Here is an 18896-nt window from a genome sequence, read left to right as displayed (position 1 = left end):
GGGAAAGGGCTGTTTTGAAAAGGCCAGGAACGATATTTCCCAGCGTGCCTTGGGCGTGCGCCTGGGCCGCCGTAGACGCGCGTCTCTGCAATGGCGGCCACCCGAGACTATGCTTCCCGTCGCGCCTTGCGCCATAGGCCGCGGGGATTCCCGGCGTGCCTTGCGCTGTGCCAAACGGGAGCCTTTCCGCGGCGCATAAGCGTAAGCAAGGGGCCTTCCCGCCGCATAGACCCTCGCCGACCATCTCTGCCCCCTCCCCGCCGCGCGCCCCTTCCCCCTGGCCGGAAGTGGCTCTACCATGATTCGGACTGCATGTCCCAGCAGGCTCCGCGAAGCAGCCGGAAGCAGCTGGTAGCTCCGCCCAAGAGTCGCCTGTCGCCGCTCCCGGGATCGCCATGGCGCCCACGATCCAGACTCAGGCGCAGCGGGAGGAGCCGGGCCACAGGTACTGGTGCCGCCGCCCGCTCGGACGCCTGGGTCCCGCGGGCGAGCGACGGGGACGTGGGCCTGGCCGTCTGGGCCCCTCGCTCGGGGGAGGGCGTGGGGCGGGCGCCCCGCTCCCCCCCACGCCCCGCAAAGGTAGGCCGGCCGGACCCAGGCGCCGGGGCCGCCTCGCCTCGCGGCGCGTCAGCAGCGCGGGAGCCCTTTGCGCAGCCGGTCGCAAAGGCAGGGAGGCAGGCCCCTGCCCCAAGGGCCGTGCAGGCAGGACGGCGCCCGGGCGGGCGGGCGGGCGGCGTGGGCTGGGCTGGGCTGGGCTGGGCTCGGCTCCCGAGGCGGCTGAGTATGCGGCCCTCCGGAAGGCGCTGGCGGAAGGCAGCTTCGGATCGCGATTTCGAGGGTCCTTCTCGCTCCCCACGCTTGGACTGTTACCCTTGGGAGTAGTAATAACGTACGCGGGGACCTTTGGGCACCGGAACCACCCTCTGAGGAAGTTTTCTTCATCACACAATGCAGCAATAATAAGTGCTGCAAAAAGTAAAAGCAGCAACCCAGGCGCTTTAAAAGTAACACGCGGCTTTATCTTGCAATCCTTTGCAGCAGCCCGGTAGGGCAGTTCAGTATACTGATCCGCATGCTGTAGGTCGTGGGTGGGGGCGGGGGCTGCGTGTGAAGAGCCTGCCTAAACCTACCCGCTGCGGTCATGGGCGAGCCTCAGGCCAGGGGCAGCGCCATCAGAAGCACGGTCTCTTTGCCACACCAGTGCGACCCTCTTATTTCCTCCGCATCGGCTCCTCCCTATTTCTTAGCTGCTTGATAACCATCACAAGGTGCACTTAACCTTTGTCTGTTTTCCCCCCAGGCCCAACTCCCACCGGACGCTGCCGGAGAGGTGAGTCCCTCTTGCTGTCCCCTCCTCTGTTTTCTGCTTTTAACGTAGCAGTGGACTGACCTCTCGCCCTTCTCTCTGCAGATCAGGGGTGGTGTGTCGAGTCAAGTATTGCAACAGTCTCCCAGACATCCCTTTTGACCCCAAATTCATAACATACCCTTTTGACCAGAACAGGTGAGCAGGAAAGGGCCTCGATGTGGGGTTGGTGTTCCCAACATATCTGTGCATGTGCAAAGGAACACCCTCAGCATGGAAGAGGCAAACCTGGCCATGTCTGTGTGTGTTGGGGGGGCGGGGGCTGCCTGCCTTTGTATTTAGAATACAACGCTGGCTGGTGAGTTAATGTTATTGTATTGTTTGTGAATGATCAGGATGTGAAGTGTCAGATGATGTGTCTTCTTGAATTTTGTTTATAAAACTAAATGTACAGTGTCCATACAGGTATTTTGCCATTAGGAAAACACAGTGAATGAATAGAAGTTTTTATTTGCCGCTGTGTTTTTTAAATAAGTTTTACTGGTCACTCTTGAACAGTTTTATTGATTCCAAAAGAAAATTTCCAAATTTTCCAAATTTCCGTATCACCGTAATACCTTCATTAGTCTAATTCAGAGTCCACAAAATACTGTGCAAGCTTTTGAGTTCTTCAGAGCTCTTTGTCAGGCAAGAAGGTAAACAAAGCAAAAAAGCGGTGGAGGTGGGACAGAAAAAAGTAGCTGATGTTCAAGCCATGGAGTCTCCATTTGGTTAAAGTCTTATGATGGAAAGTGGGAGGAGGCTGCAGACGTTCAAATTTGTTCTACCAGGTATAGAGATGGTTTCAGGTTGCTGGGAAGAAGAAACAAACAAATCATGCTTGATCATCTTTGAAATTATTAAATCCCGCTGTAGTAAAAAACAACAACTGCTTTTTGCTTTGTTAACCAACTTGCCTGGTGAAAAGCTCTGGAGAACTCAAAAGCTTGCGATAGATTCTGGAATTTTTCTTTTGGCCAACATGGTTACCTTAGCTTTTTGTTTTATTGATCTATTTTATCTACTCTAATTTTTATATTGTCATACATTTTGTTTGGGGGGTTCTTGTTAGCTGACTTGGGCACTCTTTGGTTGAAGGCAGGATACAAATCTGACTGACAAACAAATGTTATAATTTTGTTTAGCATTCCAAGGAATGTCTGTATATATAATCTAAAAACAAACTTTAAAAAAAATCAGATGTATTTTGGGAGGGGTCAGATGTGCATTATAGTCAGTAAATTGACTATGAATGTGCAATGAACTGATTAAAACTTGTAGCCAATGGATTGATTAAAATGTGCAGGATTGATCAACTAAGATTTTGTTAGTTGGGTAACAGCTCTGGAATAGCTGATTCTGCACCCATGCAAAATGGAAAATACTAATTTCACACATTTCTAAATAATGACCATTGGCCTTTTAACCGTGGATCGTGCATTTTCTGTGGCTTGATGGGTCTCTTGCTGCTGTTGCCTTCCAGGTTTGTACAGTACAAAGCTACCTCCCTGGAGAAGCAGCATAAACATGACTTGCTGACTGAGCCCGACTTGGGGGTCACCATAGATTTGATTAACCCCGATACATATCGCATCGACCCCAATGGTGAGGGCACCGGGGCACTTGGCAAGGGCTTGGTGTACACCAGTTGGAGAATGAGGGTTAATAACGGTGTGCCTGGGGGGTGTTCTTGTTGCGGAGATGTGTCTTAACTGTTGTGCAAGGAGAAGGCTTGCAATAAACGTCAGGTGCCTGTTGAAGGAATAGGCGGCTGCTTGCTAATAATTCCCATGAAGGGAGTTGCAGACTAGCACATCTGGAGGGCACCAGGTTGGGGAAGGCAATAATAGTGGAACATATTGTGTATAATATAGGAATCTGCCGTATACTGAGTCAGACCACCTAGCTCAGGATTGTTGGCACCAGTGGAGCAGTTCAAAATGCCCCATCTGGGGCTGCCCTTGATGACTGCTGAGCTGGGGAAGGGGAAAGTATACGGCAGCGTCTTCTGTTACTAGACTGAGTCACACCCTGGGTCCATCTAGCCCATTTTTGCTGACACTGATTGGTGGTGGCTCTCCAGGATTTCAGGCAGGAACTTTCTTGCCCTACCTGGAGATGCAGGGGATCAAACGGATCTCCTCCATGCAAAGCGTGTGATCTGCCACTGAGCAATGGCCCCTGCTCCTTTCAGATGTCTTATGAGACACGAATGGTCAACAAGTATGCTGTAATTCCACAGAATTGGTATATCCTCATATGAGTGAATTAGGCTGTCATAGATGGGCTGTAGTTAATAGACTCCCTCAGTCCTCTCAGGCTATTACAGACAGGCTCGTCTTGAGATGGACCCAGAAGGGATGTTGTTAAAATCCCTCGAGTTTCCTAGGTGTGGAAATGTGGGCTGACAACCCATGGTCCCTGACTTTTGATGCACCCTCTTTGGCCTCTTGCAGTTCTTCTCGATCCAGCTGACGAGAAGTTGCTGGAAGAGGAGATCCAGGCACCAACCAGTTCCAAGAGGTAACACTCGTCTGGCCCTGTGATTCCAAACCCCGCAGCACCCCTCTGGCTGTAGACCCTGGGAGAAAACCCTTTTCTGATCTTTGCTGTGCTCTTGAGACCTCGGTCCTTTTCTCCATGTGGGTGCACCAGTTGTGCACCAGTTGTGTTGCTGAAGCTGTTCCAATCTCCTCCCAGGTGCTTCTGTTGCCAAATCTCTTGCTTTTTCAGGAGTAAACTCCTGCCATCCCTCATCTTAAGCTGTTTCCCTTATTGGAGGACACCTCCTCCTCAGAAATAGACCCAGATGGATGCTTACCTTTTCTTTCTTTCTCTCTCTTTCTCCCTCTAGATCCCAGCAGCATGCCAAAGTAGTGCCATGGATGAGGAAGACTGAATACATCTCCACAGAGTTCAACCGTTATGGTGTCTCCAATGAGAAGCCAGAGGTTAAGTGAGTAGAAATGTGCAAGACTTGGGCAACACTTCTACATTTATTTTTTAAACTCCTATACAGCCTTTTCTGCCTAGAAAAGCAAGCAGTCTACAGTAGTGATTCTAATGTTCATGTGATACACATACATTTCTGGACAGGGGCTTCCAAGCCTTCTGAAGATACCTGTTAAAGCCATTTCCCAAGGCCCCTTCCTGAGGACCATCACGATCCTCTTTCACCTCGATAAACTGCTCTGTTCTGAATGTGGTTCCCTTGTTTCAATCAGGATTGGGGTGTCTGTCAAACAACAGTTCACAGAGGAGGAAATTTACAAGGACAGAGACAGCCAAATTGCGGCCATTGAAAAGACCTTTGAGGATGCGCAGAAATCGGTGAGCTGCCTTAGCTTTTTAATGAACCCGCTTTCATTTTTTTGTTGTGCCTTCTTAAGAAGGAGCTGGGCGAGGGGGGAAAAATTCAACAGCCCAAACCTAGGTGGCCAGATGTTACACACTTGCTGGAAGCACAGAAAGTTCTGCTTGTGTCTGCGGCTTAAAGCTGCCACCTAATTTGGAGGGGGGGGATCGGTCTTAGCTGTTCTTTCTGGGAGTCAGAAAGTCAGCTGTGCCTTTTGGGGTACATGCAGATTTTGTTGGGTTATCTATCTGCCCTTCTCTCCCTCCCTCCCCTGTGTCATCCTGGCCAATTTTGTCTCTAGATTTCTCAGCACTACAGCAAGCCTCGGGTTACTCCAGTGGAGGTCATGCCTGTCTTCCCTGACTTCAAGGTAAGATCAGGTGAAGGAGAAGCTGGGCAAAGTGGGGGTGTGGGACGGGAGGTTTCAGTGGCTGTGGACAATGTCAGGATCCTGTTTTGCAATGGATGTGGGTGGCAGAAGTGGGCTGCAGGGTGGGGTGGGGAAATGCAGCGGAGTGCAGCTGTGGGATGCCTTGACTGAAAGGGGCAGGGGTGAGGCAGGGTCTAGACGAGGGGTGCTGAGGGGCAGAGGATCTGAGCAGGCGGTGCAGTAGACCAGCGCTCTGGAGCAGTTGTCCCAGCTCTGGCAAAGCATCCCTCCTCTCACTGCTCTCTTCTGTTATGGATCCTTGCCCTTTCAGCAATGAGGGGTAGTATCGAATATTAGTCCTACATAGAGAAGACCTATTGAAATGAAGGGGACTTAAGATAGTTGTGACTAACTTAAGTCCTATTCATTTTAATGGGCCTATTCTACATAGGACTAACTTTGGATACTACCTGAGGTTTCCTTCACTGTCCTTTGGGAACGTCCTGGAGTATCAAGAGCAAAGAGATGGGGGCAGGCTTAGGCTTCTGTTCCAAATCTCAGAGAAGAGAGCAGGAACCAACGGGTAGAGAGGCTGCACCTAATCTTTGGAACTCCCTTCCAAAGAAAACCCATCTTGCCTCCTCTCCAGTGACCTTCCACAAGGTTGTTAAAAACTTTCCTTGAGGCTGTGAATTGTTTCACTGAATGGATTTTTTAAACTGTTTTGAATCATTTTTTTTTTTACTGCTGTATTCTGTTGCTGTTTCCGTATGGTGTTATAAGCATTGTTTAAAATTGTTAATGTATGGTTTTATCTTTGTTAGCCGTCTTGAGCTCTCCTGAGGGCAGCTGCGATATCAAAGTTTTAAATAAATAAGTTGTAGCTGTAACCTTCTTTTCTGCCAATCAACATGGTACTCAGGGCAGCTTACAATCATAAATAAAACCTCATTAAACCTAAAACAAATGCCTTAAAACATGGTGGTAACAATAAAAACAGGATCCAACCCAACAGACCCGCTTACACACCAAAGCCCTGCTTGAATAAAAAGGCCTTTGCCTGCTGGCGGAAGGACAGCCAAGAGAGAGCACACCTAGCCTCCCTGGGCAGGGAATTTCATGGCCAGGAGCGGCTGCTGAGAAGGCCCTGTCTTGTACCACCACCAAACACACCTCTGAAGGTGGCGGTATCTAAGCAAGGACCTCCACGGTCCATCTTGCGCCTCTTCCTCTCCCTGCTGCCCCCGATCATGCATGTAGAAGCTGCTCACCTCCTCCCTGGACTGCATAGCCAGGGCCTGTTTGGGATGAATCATGAATGCAATGGATGGTGGTTGCATCTGGCAGGATGAGAGCCCCCCTGCCTGCCCCCCCTGGGCAGCAGGCCAAGCCACCTGCACATCATTTGGAGGGTGCGTGCTCTGCCCTAAGCTCCTCTTCTCCCCTCCTTCCCAGATGTGGATCAACCCCTGTGCGCAAGTCATTTTTGACTCTGACCCAGCACCCAAGGACACGAGCGGTTCTGCTGCCCTTGAGATGATGTCTCAGGCCATGATCAGGTACAGTCCCACTTGGCCCCTGTGCAGCTGAAAGGTGATGGGGTGTGCGTGCGCGTGCACGCACGCACGCTGGGCTGGTGGCCTAGGCTTGTCGACCGAGCTTGGTTTTTGTCTTGTCACCAGTCAACCCAGATTTTTTAAAACTTTAATTATGGAGTTGGGCCATTAAGATCTGTCTACCTCAGCACTGTCTAATCCAGCCTTCCCCAACTTGGCGCCCTACAGATGTGTTAGGCTACAGCTCCCATCATGCCCAGCTGGCTGACAGTAGCTGTCCAAGGTCTCGGGCAGAGAAAAGTCTTTTTTTTCTTTCTCCCATCATCTGCTTACTTGATGTTCCTAATTGAAGATGGCGGGGGTTGAACCTGGGGCTGTCTGTATGCAAAGCAGGCGCTCTCCCACTGCGCTAGGCCCTCTCACTCCCCAACAGATGGGCCTGATCCTGATTCTGTGCAGCTGATAGCGCTTCCCTGCTTCTTTCTCCCCCTGCCCCCCGTAACTGCAGGGGCATGATGGACGAGGAAGGGAACCAGTTTGTGGCCTACTTTCTTCCGGTGGACGACACGATGCGGAAACGCAAACGTGACCAAGATGAGGAGATGGATTACGCCCCTGAGGACATGTATGTGGGGAATGAGGCTGGGGTGGGGAGGGGTGGGGGTTGTCTGGCTGAGAAAGTAAGGTTAAAAGGCAAGCCAAAAATAAGGGGGAAAATCCCCAAACCGAAAAGCAACATGTCAGGAGGAAGGATTTTAATCTAGTCTTCTCCCTAACACGCTAGCTTGATTTCTGTAGGAATGTTTTGTGCCGAAGAGTAGGTCGTACTGCACGTTCTCACCTGCAGTCCAAAGTTGGAAGGTTAGGGCTCTGTTTAGAACCCCCTCAGGAATTTAAGAAAATGTGTGACTATATTTGGCATATTTTTCTTGCCTACTGTGTTTAAAAAACACAACTGCACCAGAAAACCTGATGTCTGCAACCTGCATAAATCATGGAACATTTATGCAACCTGCATAAATCATGGAAAAATAGGCCAAGCTGGTTTAGCCTATTTTGAATCAGCTGTTCTGCTTCTGCCAGCCACAGGTTAGGGCAAAGAGCTCAGCTGGGTGCAAGCTACTGGAGTTTCATCCATAATCGCCCACACATTCTCATATTTTTTCTTCAACCATGAGGGCTACAGACTTGTTAGGAAGCCAAGACTCTTTGGTTGCTCGATTCTCTATTCTATCAGATGCCATGTATGTATGTCTTTTCCTGCATTCATGTGCCCCATTGCAAAATGGGGGCAGCCCAAATTGAGGGTGGATTGGCCATCCGGCTACTTTCAGACACACTGGCTAGAATCATTCAGGCTGTCCCCTGACGGGGTTATGGGAAGTATGGGGAATGCACATGGAGGCAGTGGTGGGGGCTTCTTTCCTGGGTGATGACTTCTTCCAGGCAGCTGTGAAGTGTTAGGGCCTAGCCCTCCTTCTCTTCTTTTCCCTTCCCCCGACCCCAGTTACGAGTATAAGATTGCCCGGGAATACAACTGGAACGTGAAGAACAAGGCCAGCAAGGGCTACGAGGAGAACTACTTCTTCATCTTCCGAGAGGGTGACGGCGTCTATTACAATGAACTGGAGACGAGGTGAGGATCAGGGCCCTTGTGTTCTGGCTGCTGTTCAGGGACAGGAGACGGGTGCCTAGGAGGACGTGGCAGGTCCTTCCAACTTGGCCTTCGGAGTGGGCGCTAAGCTAAGCTGGTGCTGTCGACACTGGCTGGCTGGCAGGAGCGCTCCACTGCCGCGGGAGGTCTCTCTCCGGCCCGCTCTGGCGCCCAGCCCATAAAACACGGGGGCCCTGTGCCGTGGCCGCGCCGCACCCCAGCGGGGCGGGGGGCAGGGGTCCTCCTCCTGTCTAACTCCACTGCTCTGTCCCGCGCAGAGTGCGTCTGAGCAAGCGGCGTGCCAAGGCCGGGGTGCAGTCAGGCACAAACGCTGTGCTGGTGGTGAAGCACAGGGATATGAACGAGAAGGAGCTGGAGGCACAGGTATGCGGGGGGCAGGGGGCAGTGGGAGCCTGTCTCCATTTCAAGGGGACCCAGCAGTCCAGGCCCAGAGCTCCTCCTCCTGCTTGAACCAGCGCCTTTCCCACAGCTAGACATTGGGAACAGGAACCTATTTCCGGTGTCTAGGGGATAGGTCTATCACTGGCTATTAGCTGTGACTGGGGATGCAAAACCCCGGCTGCCCAAAGCCTTGGGCCTGGCTTCTGGGCCGCTGAAGGCTAGGCCTTTCAGGTAAGCGCTACCCAGAAGGAAGGCAGTGCATGTGGAGGAGGCAGCCAAGAACGCAGCAGCGGGAATAGGTTCCCGCCTCTCCCTGGCATGCTTTGGACACCATTTTCCCCTGGCTCCGAAACAGATGCAAACTGTTCTGGCACGCTTGGCCACGATGGCTCCATGGAACCTCCATGGCCTGAGGCAGTCTATCTCAGTGTGCCACATACTGAGGGAAAGCTCCATTCCTCCGGCTCTGCTTGTGAGCTTCCCTGGGGTGTCTGGCTGGCTGCTCTTGGAGGGCAGAGTGCTTGGCTAGATAGACCCCCTCCGCCTGACCAGCATAGGCTGTTCTTATGTGTGTTAGAACAGGGCCAGGGAGTCCTGGGGAAGGCGGTGGGTGGGTGGAGTTCAGCTGGGGTTTGTCCTGCCCTGCATGCTCCTTAACCCCAGCTCTGTGTCTGTTCCCTGTAGGAAGCCCGCAAAGCCCAGCTGGAGAACCATGAGCCAGAGGAAGAGGAAGAGGAGGAGATGGACTTGGGCAAAGAGGCACAAGGATCAGGTAGCTGTTGGGCTGGCAAGTCCTTCTGTGGGGCTGTCCTGCCCACCTCTCTGTTGAGGCTCCTTCCAGAATGCCTGCCCTGGCATGGGTTGTCCTGCTACCAACCGTGGTTGTGCAATTTGGGGCAGCCGTTCTGAAGAACATCCCCCTTTTTTTGGTGCCCAGTGGAACATCCCAAAGCTGCTCCACCCGTCTCTTGTGCCATTGGCTGGTCCAGTGGTGATGCCCTTTCTTACCTTGTTTTGACTGGCTGCCCCTCTTTCAAGGGACGGTGTTGGCCTGCCAGGCAGCTCTTTCTGCCCCGTAAAAGGTGGCTCCATCTCACTCTGTCTCTCCTTCCTCCCCCGTAGACGAAGAGCTGGAGAAAGGTAGTGAGAGCGAGAAGGAAGCCAGCGAAGCAGAGGAGGACGAGGAAGGCCGCTCTCCCAGCGAGAGCGAGCCCGAGGCCAGCGAGGGTGAGGGAGCAGGTGCCGAGGAGAGCGAGGAGGATGAGCGGGCGGCCCGAGACAAGGAGGAGATCTTCGGCAGTGACGATGACGAGGAGGACTCTGAGCAGGAAGGTGGCCGGCCAGAGGGGGACGAGGAGGAGAGCGGCAGCGAGGAGGAGGAGGACGAGGAGGAGGGCGGGGGGAGCCGGCGCCAGCAGCGCCACGGCAGCCGCAGCCCCTTCCTCAGTGGCAGCGATCACTCCAACCACGAGGACGAGGATGAGGGCGAGGCCAGTGCCAGCGAGGCCCCCTCGGAGTCCAGCGAGGAGGGCAGCGACAGCGACTGAGCATGTGGGCGCCATCGCCTTCCGGGCCTCCTGTGGGAGGATGACTGTGTCCCTTGCTCTGGGGAAGGACATCTGGGGGCAACTGTTGCTCGCTTTTGCTGGTGCTGCCGCCACCTCCCTCGCCCGTCAGGGTCAGGGGAGCTGCTTCGCCCATGGGGCGAGAGGTAGATGGCAGGATCCCCCTGCTTCCCCCGCCCTTGGCCGCCCATCCTCCACCTCTGGCATTGAACTATTGGCACAGCTCTTGTGTGGAGAGACTGGCACTGGGGGGGCGGGGGCACACAGTTGGTTTTTGCACCCCTTATTGTGTGTTTTCTCCTGTACATAATGCCCTGTATTGAAGGCCCCCCCTCCCCAATAAAACTTTTTTGCCCTCTTGAATGATGGAGTCTCTCCTGTCGGGGCAGAACTTTCCCTTGCTTGTGTTGAAAGAAAGTAGGAAGAGCTGAGGTTGCGTGCGGCCTTTTTGTTTTTAGGTCAAGCAATATTGGACCCACCTCAGCTGATGGCAGGCAGCTGCAAGCTTTTCCAGCTTCATAGAACTCTTCCTCAGGCTGAATAGTAGAGCAGCCACCTCTCCGGAATCCATAGCAAGCTCAGTTCCAAGGCTACTAGAAAAGACTTAGTTGACACGCAGCTGCAAAAGGAATGTTTTGGCTGTTGCAAAATGGCCTAGAAATCAAGGGTACCTCTGTGAAGATACAGGGGAAATAATGGGTCAGGAGGTGCAGGCGTAGGTTCATTAGCTGCCATTCCCGTCTGTGCCTTCCAGAGATGGTTGTTCTTAAGGGCATAATTGTCTTTGGGAGTAAATTGGGACTTCCTCCAGTGTAAGCACCCATGTGATTGTACCTGGTAGTGGCAGCTTGGTGCCTCTCATCATCCAATTATGGAACTTCATACACAGTCCAGTAGTTTTCACACATTAAATACGTATTGCAAGTTGCCTATCAAATGTGAATGAGATACAAAGCACCAGCCCAGGGTAATGACTAAAAAAAAAAAAAAGAGCAGAGAGCGTCAGCTGCCAGTGTGGTGCAGTGGCAAGAGTGTTGGACTAGGAGCTGGGAGATCCGGATTCTAGTCCCCACTCGGCCCAGGAAGCTCATTGGGTGACTTTGGGCCAGTCACAGACTCTCAGCCCAACCCACCTCACAGGGTTGTTGTGAGGATAAAGGGGAGAGGAGGAGGATAATGTAAGCTGCTTTGGGTTCCTTGCAAGAGGAAAAAAGGCGGGATATAAATGCAATAAATAAATGTCAAATATTTTGCAAATATTGGAGACTTGTAGGGAGTAGCTGGAGCACATCCAGGGCCAGAATTTTTAGGGGAGGCTTGTGGAGGAGTCAATTCTGCCCTAACCTAGTCCAAAGGAGGGGATGTGTTTGCAGTGCCACTCAGCAGCTGGGGATGATGGGAACTGCAGTCCAAGGCCTACCGATGGCGCCAGGTTGGGGAGGCTGATCTGAGAAGAGTGTTGGCCAGGAGCCCTGTTGTGCCTTGAACTCCCAAAGCGAAGAATGACTTCTCTCCCGAGCACGCCCTGAGTGCAATTTCTGTGTCCGGTCTAGAGCAGCGACTCCTGCTTGGCGAAACCATTTCGCTGTCCCTGCGCCAGTCAATAGGGCTGGAGAGTGGCCAGTTGGGTCTTCCTTCCTTCCAAGCCTGCCGGCGGCCCAAGCGGTGTCCTGAGGATGGCATCTCCCGACCCGGCCAAGAGGAGCGATGTGCTTCAGAACTTCTGCGTTCCATCCGGGGGGGCGGGCTGCGCTTCATGGACCGCGGCGGAGCGTTTCGGCCCGTTGCCCCGGGCGCCGCAGTGTTGGCGCACCTTGTACGGCCACTCGGGACGTCAACTCGTGCCGCGCTCGCGTGAGTTGTGCCCCCCGCTCTGCCCGTATTGCACGGCAGGAGGAGCGGGGCGCGGGGCTCCTCGGCGTCGCTTCCGGCGGGGGCGGGGGCGAGGGCGGACACAGGGCTCCCGGTTCCCAGGCCGATGCGCGCTCATGGAGAACGCGGAGCCGCCGGCGTGAGGCCCCGTCCTCGCTTGTGGAGAGCGGGGTGGGCAGAAGAGGGGTTGGACTCGACGGCCTCGTAGGCCCCTCCCGACCCCACTAGTCTACGATTCCGGGACTCCCGGGTTCTCCGCCGAGGCGCGCGCTGAGGGGCGTCTCCCCCAGCCCGGCGCGCCCTCCATGGGCCGGGCTGCAAGCCCCCGGCCGGGGAGGATCGGAGCCGGGGCCCCAGCCGTGCGGAGCGCGCCCGGTTGGGGAGGCTGGGTCGCGGGGGCGCCCAGCCGCCGCCCCGCTGGGGCCGGGCGGCCTCCGTGCCTCTCCGCGGCGGCAGGTGGCGGCGCTGCGCCGGGAAGGCCGGCCGGGGAAGGGGCGGCTCTTGCTCGCCCGCTCGCTTCCTCTCGTCGCTCCGCAGCCGCCACCCAGGAAGTGGCCTCTCGCCTCCCTCGCCCCCCGGTCCGGCCAGGGGCGGCGGCGGCGGTGCGTTGGGGCGCCCTGGGCGACCCGAGGGGCTTGCGGGGGAGCGGCGGCCAGCGGGGCCGGAAGGGGCCGGGCTCGCGCGCAACCGGGATTTGGGGAGGGGCGCCGCTGCCCGGCGGGCCGGGAGAACTCGGCGGGGCGGGGGCGCCCTGGCCCCCCGCTGAGGGCGCGCCGAAGGGCCCGCGCGGTGCGGGGGGCAGCGGCGCCCCTCGCGCAGCCGGGCGGCGCTGGAGCCTCGTCTCGCCTCCGCACCTGTTCCGAGCCGGCTGCTCCGCCCGGTGGCGGCAGCGCTCGCGCGAGATGGGGAGGGCCCCTGAGCGCGTGCAGAGTGCCCCCCCGTGTGCCCCCGGCGAGGAGGGTGCGGCTGGTGGGGGGTTGGCGCCCCCGGCGGCGGCGAGGAGGGGCGGCGAGAAGCGCAGGAGGGGCGCGGGGCGCGCGGTTTCGGGGCGCGCCTGCGAGGAAGCTCGCGTGCCGGCGGCGGCGCCGAGCCTCGGGCCTGGCTCGGCCAGCGCAGCCCCAGCCCGCTCGGCGCCGCTGGCAGGAGGGGCCGGCGCTCCGCGGGCCCGCGGTCATCGGGAACAGACCGCAGGGGGGCCGAGACGCCACCGGAGGTGGGCTCCGGCTTCCGCCGGGGGGCGCCGCTAGGCGGAACTCCATGTAGGGGCAAGGCGACCGCAGGTCGAGAAAGGGCAGGCAGCGCGCCGGCGGAGCCGCCTTTCTGAGCGCGTCCGCTCCTCGCTGCCTCTTACGCCCCCGCCTTTCTGTGCCCCTGCGCAGGTGCCCGAGGCGGGGCAGGCCCGAGCGCCCCCTCCCTGGCAGCCCTCTTCCAGCGCCCGCTTAATGGAGGAGCCGAGGGAGCCGAGGCGTGAGTACGCAGCCTGGGGTCCTCCGCCCGCCCGTCCCGCGGGGAAGGAGCGGAAGCACCGGGCAGGGCCTCTCGCAGCCGGCCAGTGGCTGGCAGCAGCGCGAGGCTGAGGGGGCTGGAAAGAATCTGGAGGGGGGGCTGCGCGGAAACAGAAAGAGGGTGGGAAGAGACGGGCGAGCCTGTGGGGAGCTTCTGTGCGAAGGGCTGCTGGAGCGCAGCGAGTCACAGCAGCTCCGCCGTGCCCGAGCCAGTGCCCCGGTCTCTTTTCGCACCAGTTTTCGTGCTAGCTTTGGGATGTGCCACTTCTGGCAACAGGAGCAGCGGTGTGGGCAAGCCTCAAAGAAACCTCCCGCCAGAGGAAGACGGGCCAGTCGGAGCCCTGCACTGTTCAGAGCCGCCTTGCTGAATTGCGACCGTATCAATCTTGCCCCTTTGAGAAGCCTCTGCACGTTTGCTCAGCTTACGTCAGGGGGAAGGACCCTCAAGCTCAAGGCCCAAACCAGCCGCTTTATGCATCCCTAGAACGCCACGCCCCTTCGCCGGGCTCCACCCCTTTCCCTCAACCACCCATCATTGGGTGGTTTCTTGGCTTGGGTGCAGTTTTCTGCACATGCCAACAGTTGAAATGCCTCCTCTGAGCTCCATTACTGGCATGAAGAGGTTCGAGCTACAATACACTGGCATTTTAAATATTTTTGATTTCAACCCCCCCCCCGCCCCCGCTTCTCTGAAATTGAATTTGGCCCACATGCTGAAAGAGGCTCAACACCCCTGGCTTACATCAGCTGCGTCACTTCAGCTTTTCCTGGTGCAGAAGCAGCAGCCTACCGTGGCGGGAGATTCTGAGGCAGCAATTTGCTTCTCACTCCTCTCTGCACTTGCTCAGTGGTACTCACCTCCCTCAAGTGCTACTGCCAAGCTGAGAGCTGGCTTAGGCACAAGTGCCGGGGCTCAGGCAAGGGGAGACGAGGCTCAACTCCCTCTCCCATTTCAGCCTCGCCCAGGGCACAGTGGGGCAATTGGGGCAGAGCTGGTTTAGGAAGGCTGGTAATGCCATGCTCTTTTCTCTTCCTCACCCAGGTCCCATTCGTCACCCCCTTGCCATCATGTGCTTCTCCTGGCACGGCCACCTCCATCTCTTGTTGTGGCTGCAGGGTGCTCCGTCCCTCTAACTCCATCTCCGCCAGCGTGACCATGTCGCAGGACGGTGGGGCTCGGCCAAAAGTGAAGCCAGATGGGGGGCCCAGCAGCCGGCACAGTGGCCGCTGGAAGGCCAGAGCGAGCCAGTCCACAGAGAGGCAGGGCCACTCCTCGGTGGAAGCAGAGGCAGCCGGGGGAGGCCGATCTCAGGCCAAGGTGGAGCCCAGCAAAGGGGTGGGCCATTCCTTGCGGCAGAAGCTCCAGGCAGCTGTGGGCCAGTGTTTCCCACTCAAGAGCGCGTCTCGCTCACCCGACCTCTCATCCCAGCGCAAGATCCATCTGCGGGAGCTGATGCTGGACACCTGCCCATTCCCCCCAGGCTCGGAGCTGGCCCGCACGTGGAACCTTATCAAGCAGCACACGGCGCCCGTCTCCGAGCATGAGGCTCTGGCCCCACCCCCTGCAGAAGATGAAGATGACCGCCTGAGGGAACGCCGCCGCATCAGCATTGAGCAAGGGGTGGAGCCACCCCCAGACGCCTTAATCCACACCTTCGAGGTGACGGCTCAGATCAACCCTCTCTATAAGCTGGGCCCCAAACTTGCACACGGGATGAACGAGCTGGCTGGGGCAAGTCGGGCCATGTTGGCAGCTGCAGATGAAGGGGAGGAGGAGGAGGACGAGGAGGAAGAGGCCTCCGCTGTGCTGCCGGACATCAGGGATGGGTTACGTGTCCACACCCAGATAGACTACATCCATTGTCTGGTGCCGGACCTACTGCAGCTGACTCAGCTGCCCTGCTACTGGGGTGTAATGGATCGCTACGAGGCCGAGGCCTTGCTCGAAGGCAAGCCGGAGGGAACGTTCCTCCTGAGGGACTCTGCCCAGGAGGACTACCTCTTCTCGGTGAGCTTCCGGCGTTACGGGCGCTCCTTGCACGCCCGCATCGAGCAGTGGAACCACAACTTCAGCTTCGACGTGCACGACCCCGGCGTCTTCCACGCCCCCACTGTGAGCGGCCTGCTGGAGCACTACAAGGACCCCAGCGTCTGCATGTTCTTCGAGCCGCTGCTCTCCATCCCTGTCAACCGCACCTTCCCATTTGGCCTGCAGCACCTCTGCCGGGCTGTGGTGACTGGCTGCACCACTTATGATGGTGTTGGGCACCTGCCCATTCCCAGCGCCCTGAAGGAGTACCTCAAAGAGTATCACTACAAGCAGAGGGTGAGAGTCCGGCGCTTGGACACCTGGTGGACCTGAGGGGCGGCCTTTTGACTTCCACCTGCAACTGGCTGCCCTCCCCCCTTTTTACACTGATGATGCTCATATCCCTAAACTAACTTCCCTCACACCTCAGGCATCACCCCCCCTTTCATCGATCCATGCTTCTCTAGGGTTGTGAGTATGGTGTTGCCTTCAGCATCACATTTCACTCCTGGTGCAGAATTCAGCATTATCTTGCTTGTAGGCTGTAGAGAGAAGATTTGGGGAGCACCTGACATCTCTGCAACTAGAAGAGGAGCAAAATAACCCCAGGACTTCCAGTTGATTGGGAAGCAGAGGCCTAAGCAGAGCCGTCCCAAATGGCTGCAGCAGACACTGTACAAGAGTCCTGCCACAGCCCGACAGAGCCCAGGTCCCCTCTCTTAGCTTACATGCTGCTTCAAAAGTGGGGCCAAGTCAGGGTTTCCATGGCTTTCACCATGTCCTGCTCCACAAGTGAAATTTGTACATCCATAACAAAAAAGGCCCACGTGCATAATTGAGCTCAAGTGGCAGCATTTGCTGATTGGGAAATGAGGTTATAGGCAGCCCCATTTGCACCTCGTTCCTATGAACCCACAGTCACACGCACACACTTGATCCCCAGGCTCGCACTGCTGGCTGGTGGGGATACCAGGCAAGTCAGCAGGCTGCCACTGTGGGTGTTCAGTACAAAAAAGCACAAAAAAGGGGGGTGGGTTTGTTTCTATGTCAGGCTGTTTAACGATCCTCTTGCCTTTCTTCCATTCTCACCAGCCTGCTCCTGCCTCCCTTGGCGGCTGTCTTGTGGGAAAGCTGTTGATACCCCCACCCCCAGGCTAGGGGTGTAGACAATTCAAGGAAGGCGGCAGCAACCATTTCTTCTCTTCAAGCTCAGTCCTACTGGCTGTCTTTGCAGGGCAACACAGCTCTGGACAAGGACAAATTGAGCTGTTCTGCCACAGGAAGGTTCATCTAGTCAGGGTAGCTCAGCTGAACTGCCCCCCTAGGCTCTTTGGAATAATGCAGGCTTGGGGGGGGGGAGTGGGTTGAATGGACTCCAGTACTTTCAACCCTCTCTTTTTAAACTATTGCGGCCAGGAGGCTCTCTCCAGAACTTGCTGCTCTGTGTGTGTTATTAAAGAGTTGTGGGTTTTGTCTACAGCTGCTTTTAGTGTTTTTTCCCCAGCTATTATATTTAGGATGGAGGGAGCTGCCTGGGAAGGGAATGGGGTGGCCGGATCTTGGGGGCGGGGGAGACACTGCAATGAAAGGCCAAGCTGAAGTAACAGTGGGGCTAGTGCACCATCCTGGTGCTGCCCAGATACACATGCCTCACTGCCATTCCACAGGTGGGGCATTACCCTTTATGAAAAAGGCGCGCAAACTGTTCAGAACTGACTGCAGCAGATTGCACCTACCCACTGGGCTAGAACAAGGCCAGACCGCCTAGGAGCATCACGAAGGAGGGTCCAGCTCCACTCTCCAAGGAGCAGGTGGCTGGTAATGTAAAAGGCCTCTGCCTAAGACTTTGTAGAGCAGCTGCCGGTTCGAATGGGCTACCTGGGTGATTTCCTACGTCTATCCCAGGGGTTGGCAACATGGTGCCTGCTGGTATATTGGCACCTGCAGCCGTGCTTTTCCCTACCTCTGTCTAAGTCAATGAGGTATTGCTCCACTGACTTTAACAGAGGTGGGGAAAAGGGTGCCCTGCAGAAAAATGGCTTGCAGGGGGAGGGGAAGCCCCCCACCTGGCCCCTTGGGACAGCAGGAACCTTGGCAGCAGGTGGGCTTCCTCCCCTCTCTCAGCCACGTTTCGGCAGGCAACCCTTCCCCCCACCTCTACTGAACGCTCTGGAGCGTGACCTTGCTCCACTGAGTTTGAGAGGGCAGGGGGAAAGGGTGCCCTGTCAAAAAAAAAGCTTGGGTGGGCAAGAAAGGCGGCAGTCGAGAGAAAGGGCACTCCCAATAGTTTACCCCCCATGGCAATTTGTGCCGGTGCCCAGGATGATTTTTCAAAATGTCAGATGTGCCCATGGACCCCAAAAGGTTGCAAAGGAAAATGCATCCCATAGCTCCTAACCTACGGCCCTCCTTTGTTGTGGGAGGGGGTTTGGGTCTGTGCGTGTCAAGCTCCACGTTACAGAACAGAATGCGTTGCTGTGGCTTTCCTACCACAGGCCCCTGAATGTCTTGGCCCCGGCCTGCCTCGGCAAACACTCCACTGATGGGCAGATGCTCCTCCCTAGCACCAGCTGTTGCAGCTGGTGGAAAAGCTTCCCACACAGTGACGGGACTTCGCCGCAGACATTGCAAGCACCTGAAGGATGAGAACTCATATAATGGCCCTGGAAGGCCACCTCTAAGGGAGAGCTCTCGTGATCAGCTCGCCAGTGCTCCATGGGCCAGGCCCATACCCCACCCCAGCCCCCTTAATCAAGCCCTAACCTCGCCTAGCAGGGCCACCTCAATTTCCACAAACCCATTCAAAGCAAAACTGCTGGTGGAAGCAGCCCTCCAGGGCAGTTTCCAGTGGCTGTTTGTGTGATCAGAGGTGGTCCCGTGGCAAAGCGAGTGGGGAACATACAAGGAATACACATGAAAGGGAACTGCTTGGGGACTTACTAGGGGACGCCAAAGAGATGAAAAGCAAGAGTATATTGCAGACCATACAGGGACAGGCTGAACTACTTTCAGAGGAGACCCAGAAGGTGGAGGACCCAGGCTTGTTTTGGTGCAGGGGGCACTTTTAGTTTATGATGCACCCTTTCCTCATTAAAAGCCTTCTAACCTAAGCAAGTATTTGAGAGTACTTTAAAATGGGTGAGGGAAGAAGCACAGGATGAGGCTTCAAAAGAAAAAAAAAAAGCACCAGCTGGATGGGATTACAGGCATCCGATATCAGAAGCAGGTGCAGCTAATGAGAGT

General features: G+C 56.0%; 2 protein-coding genes across 6 annotated transcripts; both read left to right on the top strand.

Moving 5' to 3' along the window:
• The first annotated feature begins 374 nt into the window (after positions 1 to 374).
• PAF1 (PAF1 component of Paf1/RNA polymerase II complex) lies at positions 375 to 10610 on the top strand. Its single transcript, XM_084814677.1, has 14 exons — positions 375 to 445; positions 1301 to 1330; positions 1412 to 1504; positions 2829 to 2950; positions 3802 to 3868; positions 4200 to 4301; positions 4570 to 4675; positions 5002 to 5070; positions 6526 to 6629; positions 7135 to 7251; positions 8134 to 8262; positions 8559 to 8664; positions 9367 to 9454; positions 9805 to 10610. Exons 1-14 carry the CDS (start codon positions 396 to 398, stop codon positions 10227 to 10229), a joined length of 1608 nt encoding a protein of 535 aa, XP_084670803.1. The 5' UTR covers positions 375 to 395; the 3' UTR covers positions 10230 to 10610.
• Positions 10611 to 12007: 1397 nt separating this feature from the next.
• LOC146337473 (suppressor of cytokine signaling 5-like) lies at positions 12008 to 18849 on the top strand. Of its 5 annotated transcripts, none has more exons than XM_084814676.1 (3): positions 12008 to 12101; positions 13499 to 13586; positions 14667 to 18849. In XM_084814676.1, the coding sequence occupies exon 3, from the start codon at positions 14781 to 14783 to the stop codon at positions 15984 to 15986; it is 1206 nt and encodes a 401-aa protein (XP_084670802.1). In that variant the 5' UTR covers positions 12008 to 12101; positions 13499 to 13586; positions 14667 to 14780; the 3' UTR covers positions 15987 to 18849. The 5 variants fall into 5 exon arrangements, with proteins under 5 accessions (XP_084670802.1, XP_084670800.1, XP_084670798.1 ...); XM_084814674.1 differs by lacking the exon at positions 12008 to 12101 and adding an exon at positions 12168 to 12290; XM_084814673.1 differs by lacking the exon at positions 12008 to 12101 and adding an exon at positions 12483 to 12721.
• The last annotated feature ends 47 nt before the right edge of the window (positions 18850 to 18896 follow it).

Source organism: Heloderma suspectum, chromosome 10 (genome assembly GCF_057233095.1).
Source record: "Heloderma suspectum isolate Gila_16-S chromosome 10, 16-S_ref, whole genome shotgun sequence".
NCBI classification, from domain to species: domain Eukaryota; kingdom Metazoa; phylum Chordata; class Lepidosauria; order Squamata; family Helodermatidae; genus Heloderma; species Heloderma suspectum.
Note: the sequence above shows the minus strand (reverse complement) of the source record. Positions and strands in the feature narration are given on the sequence as shown.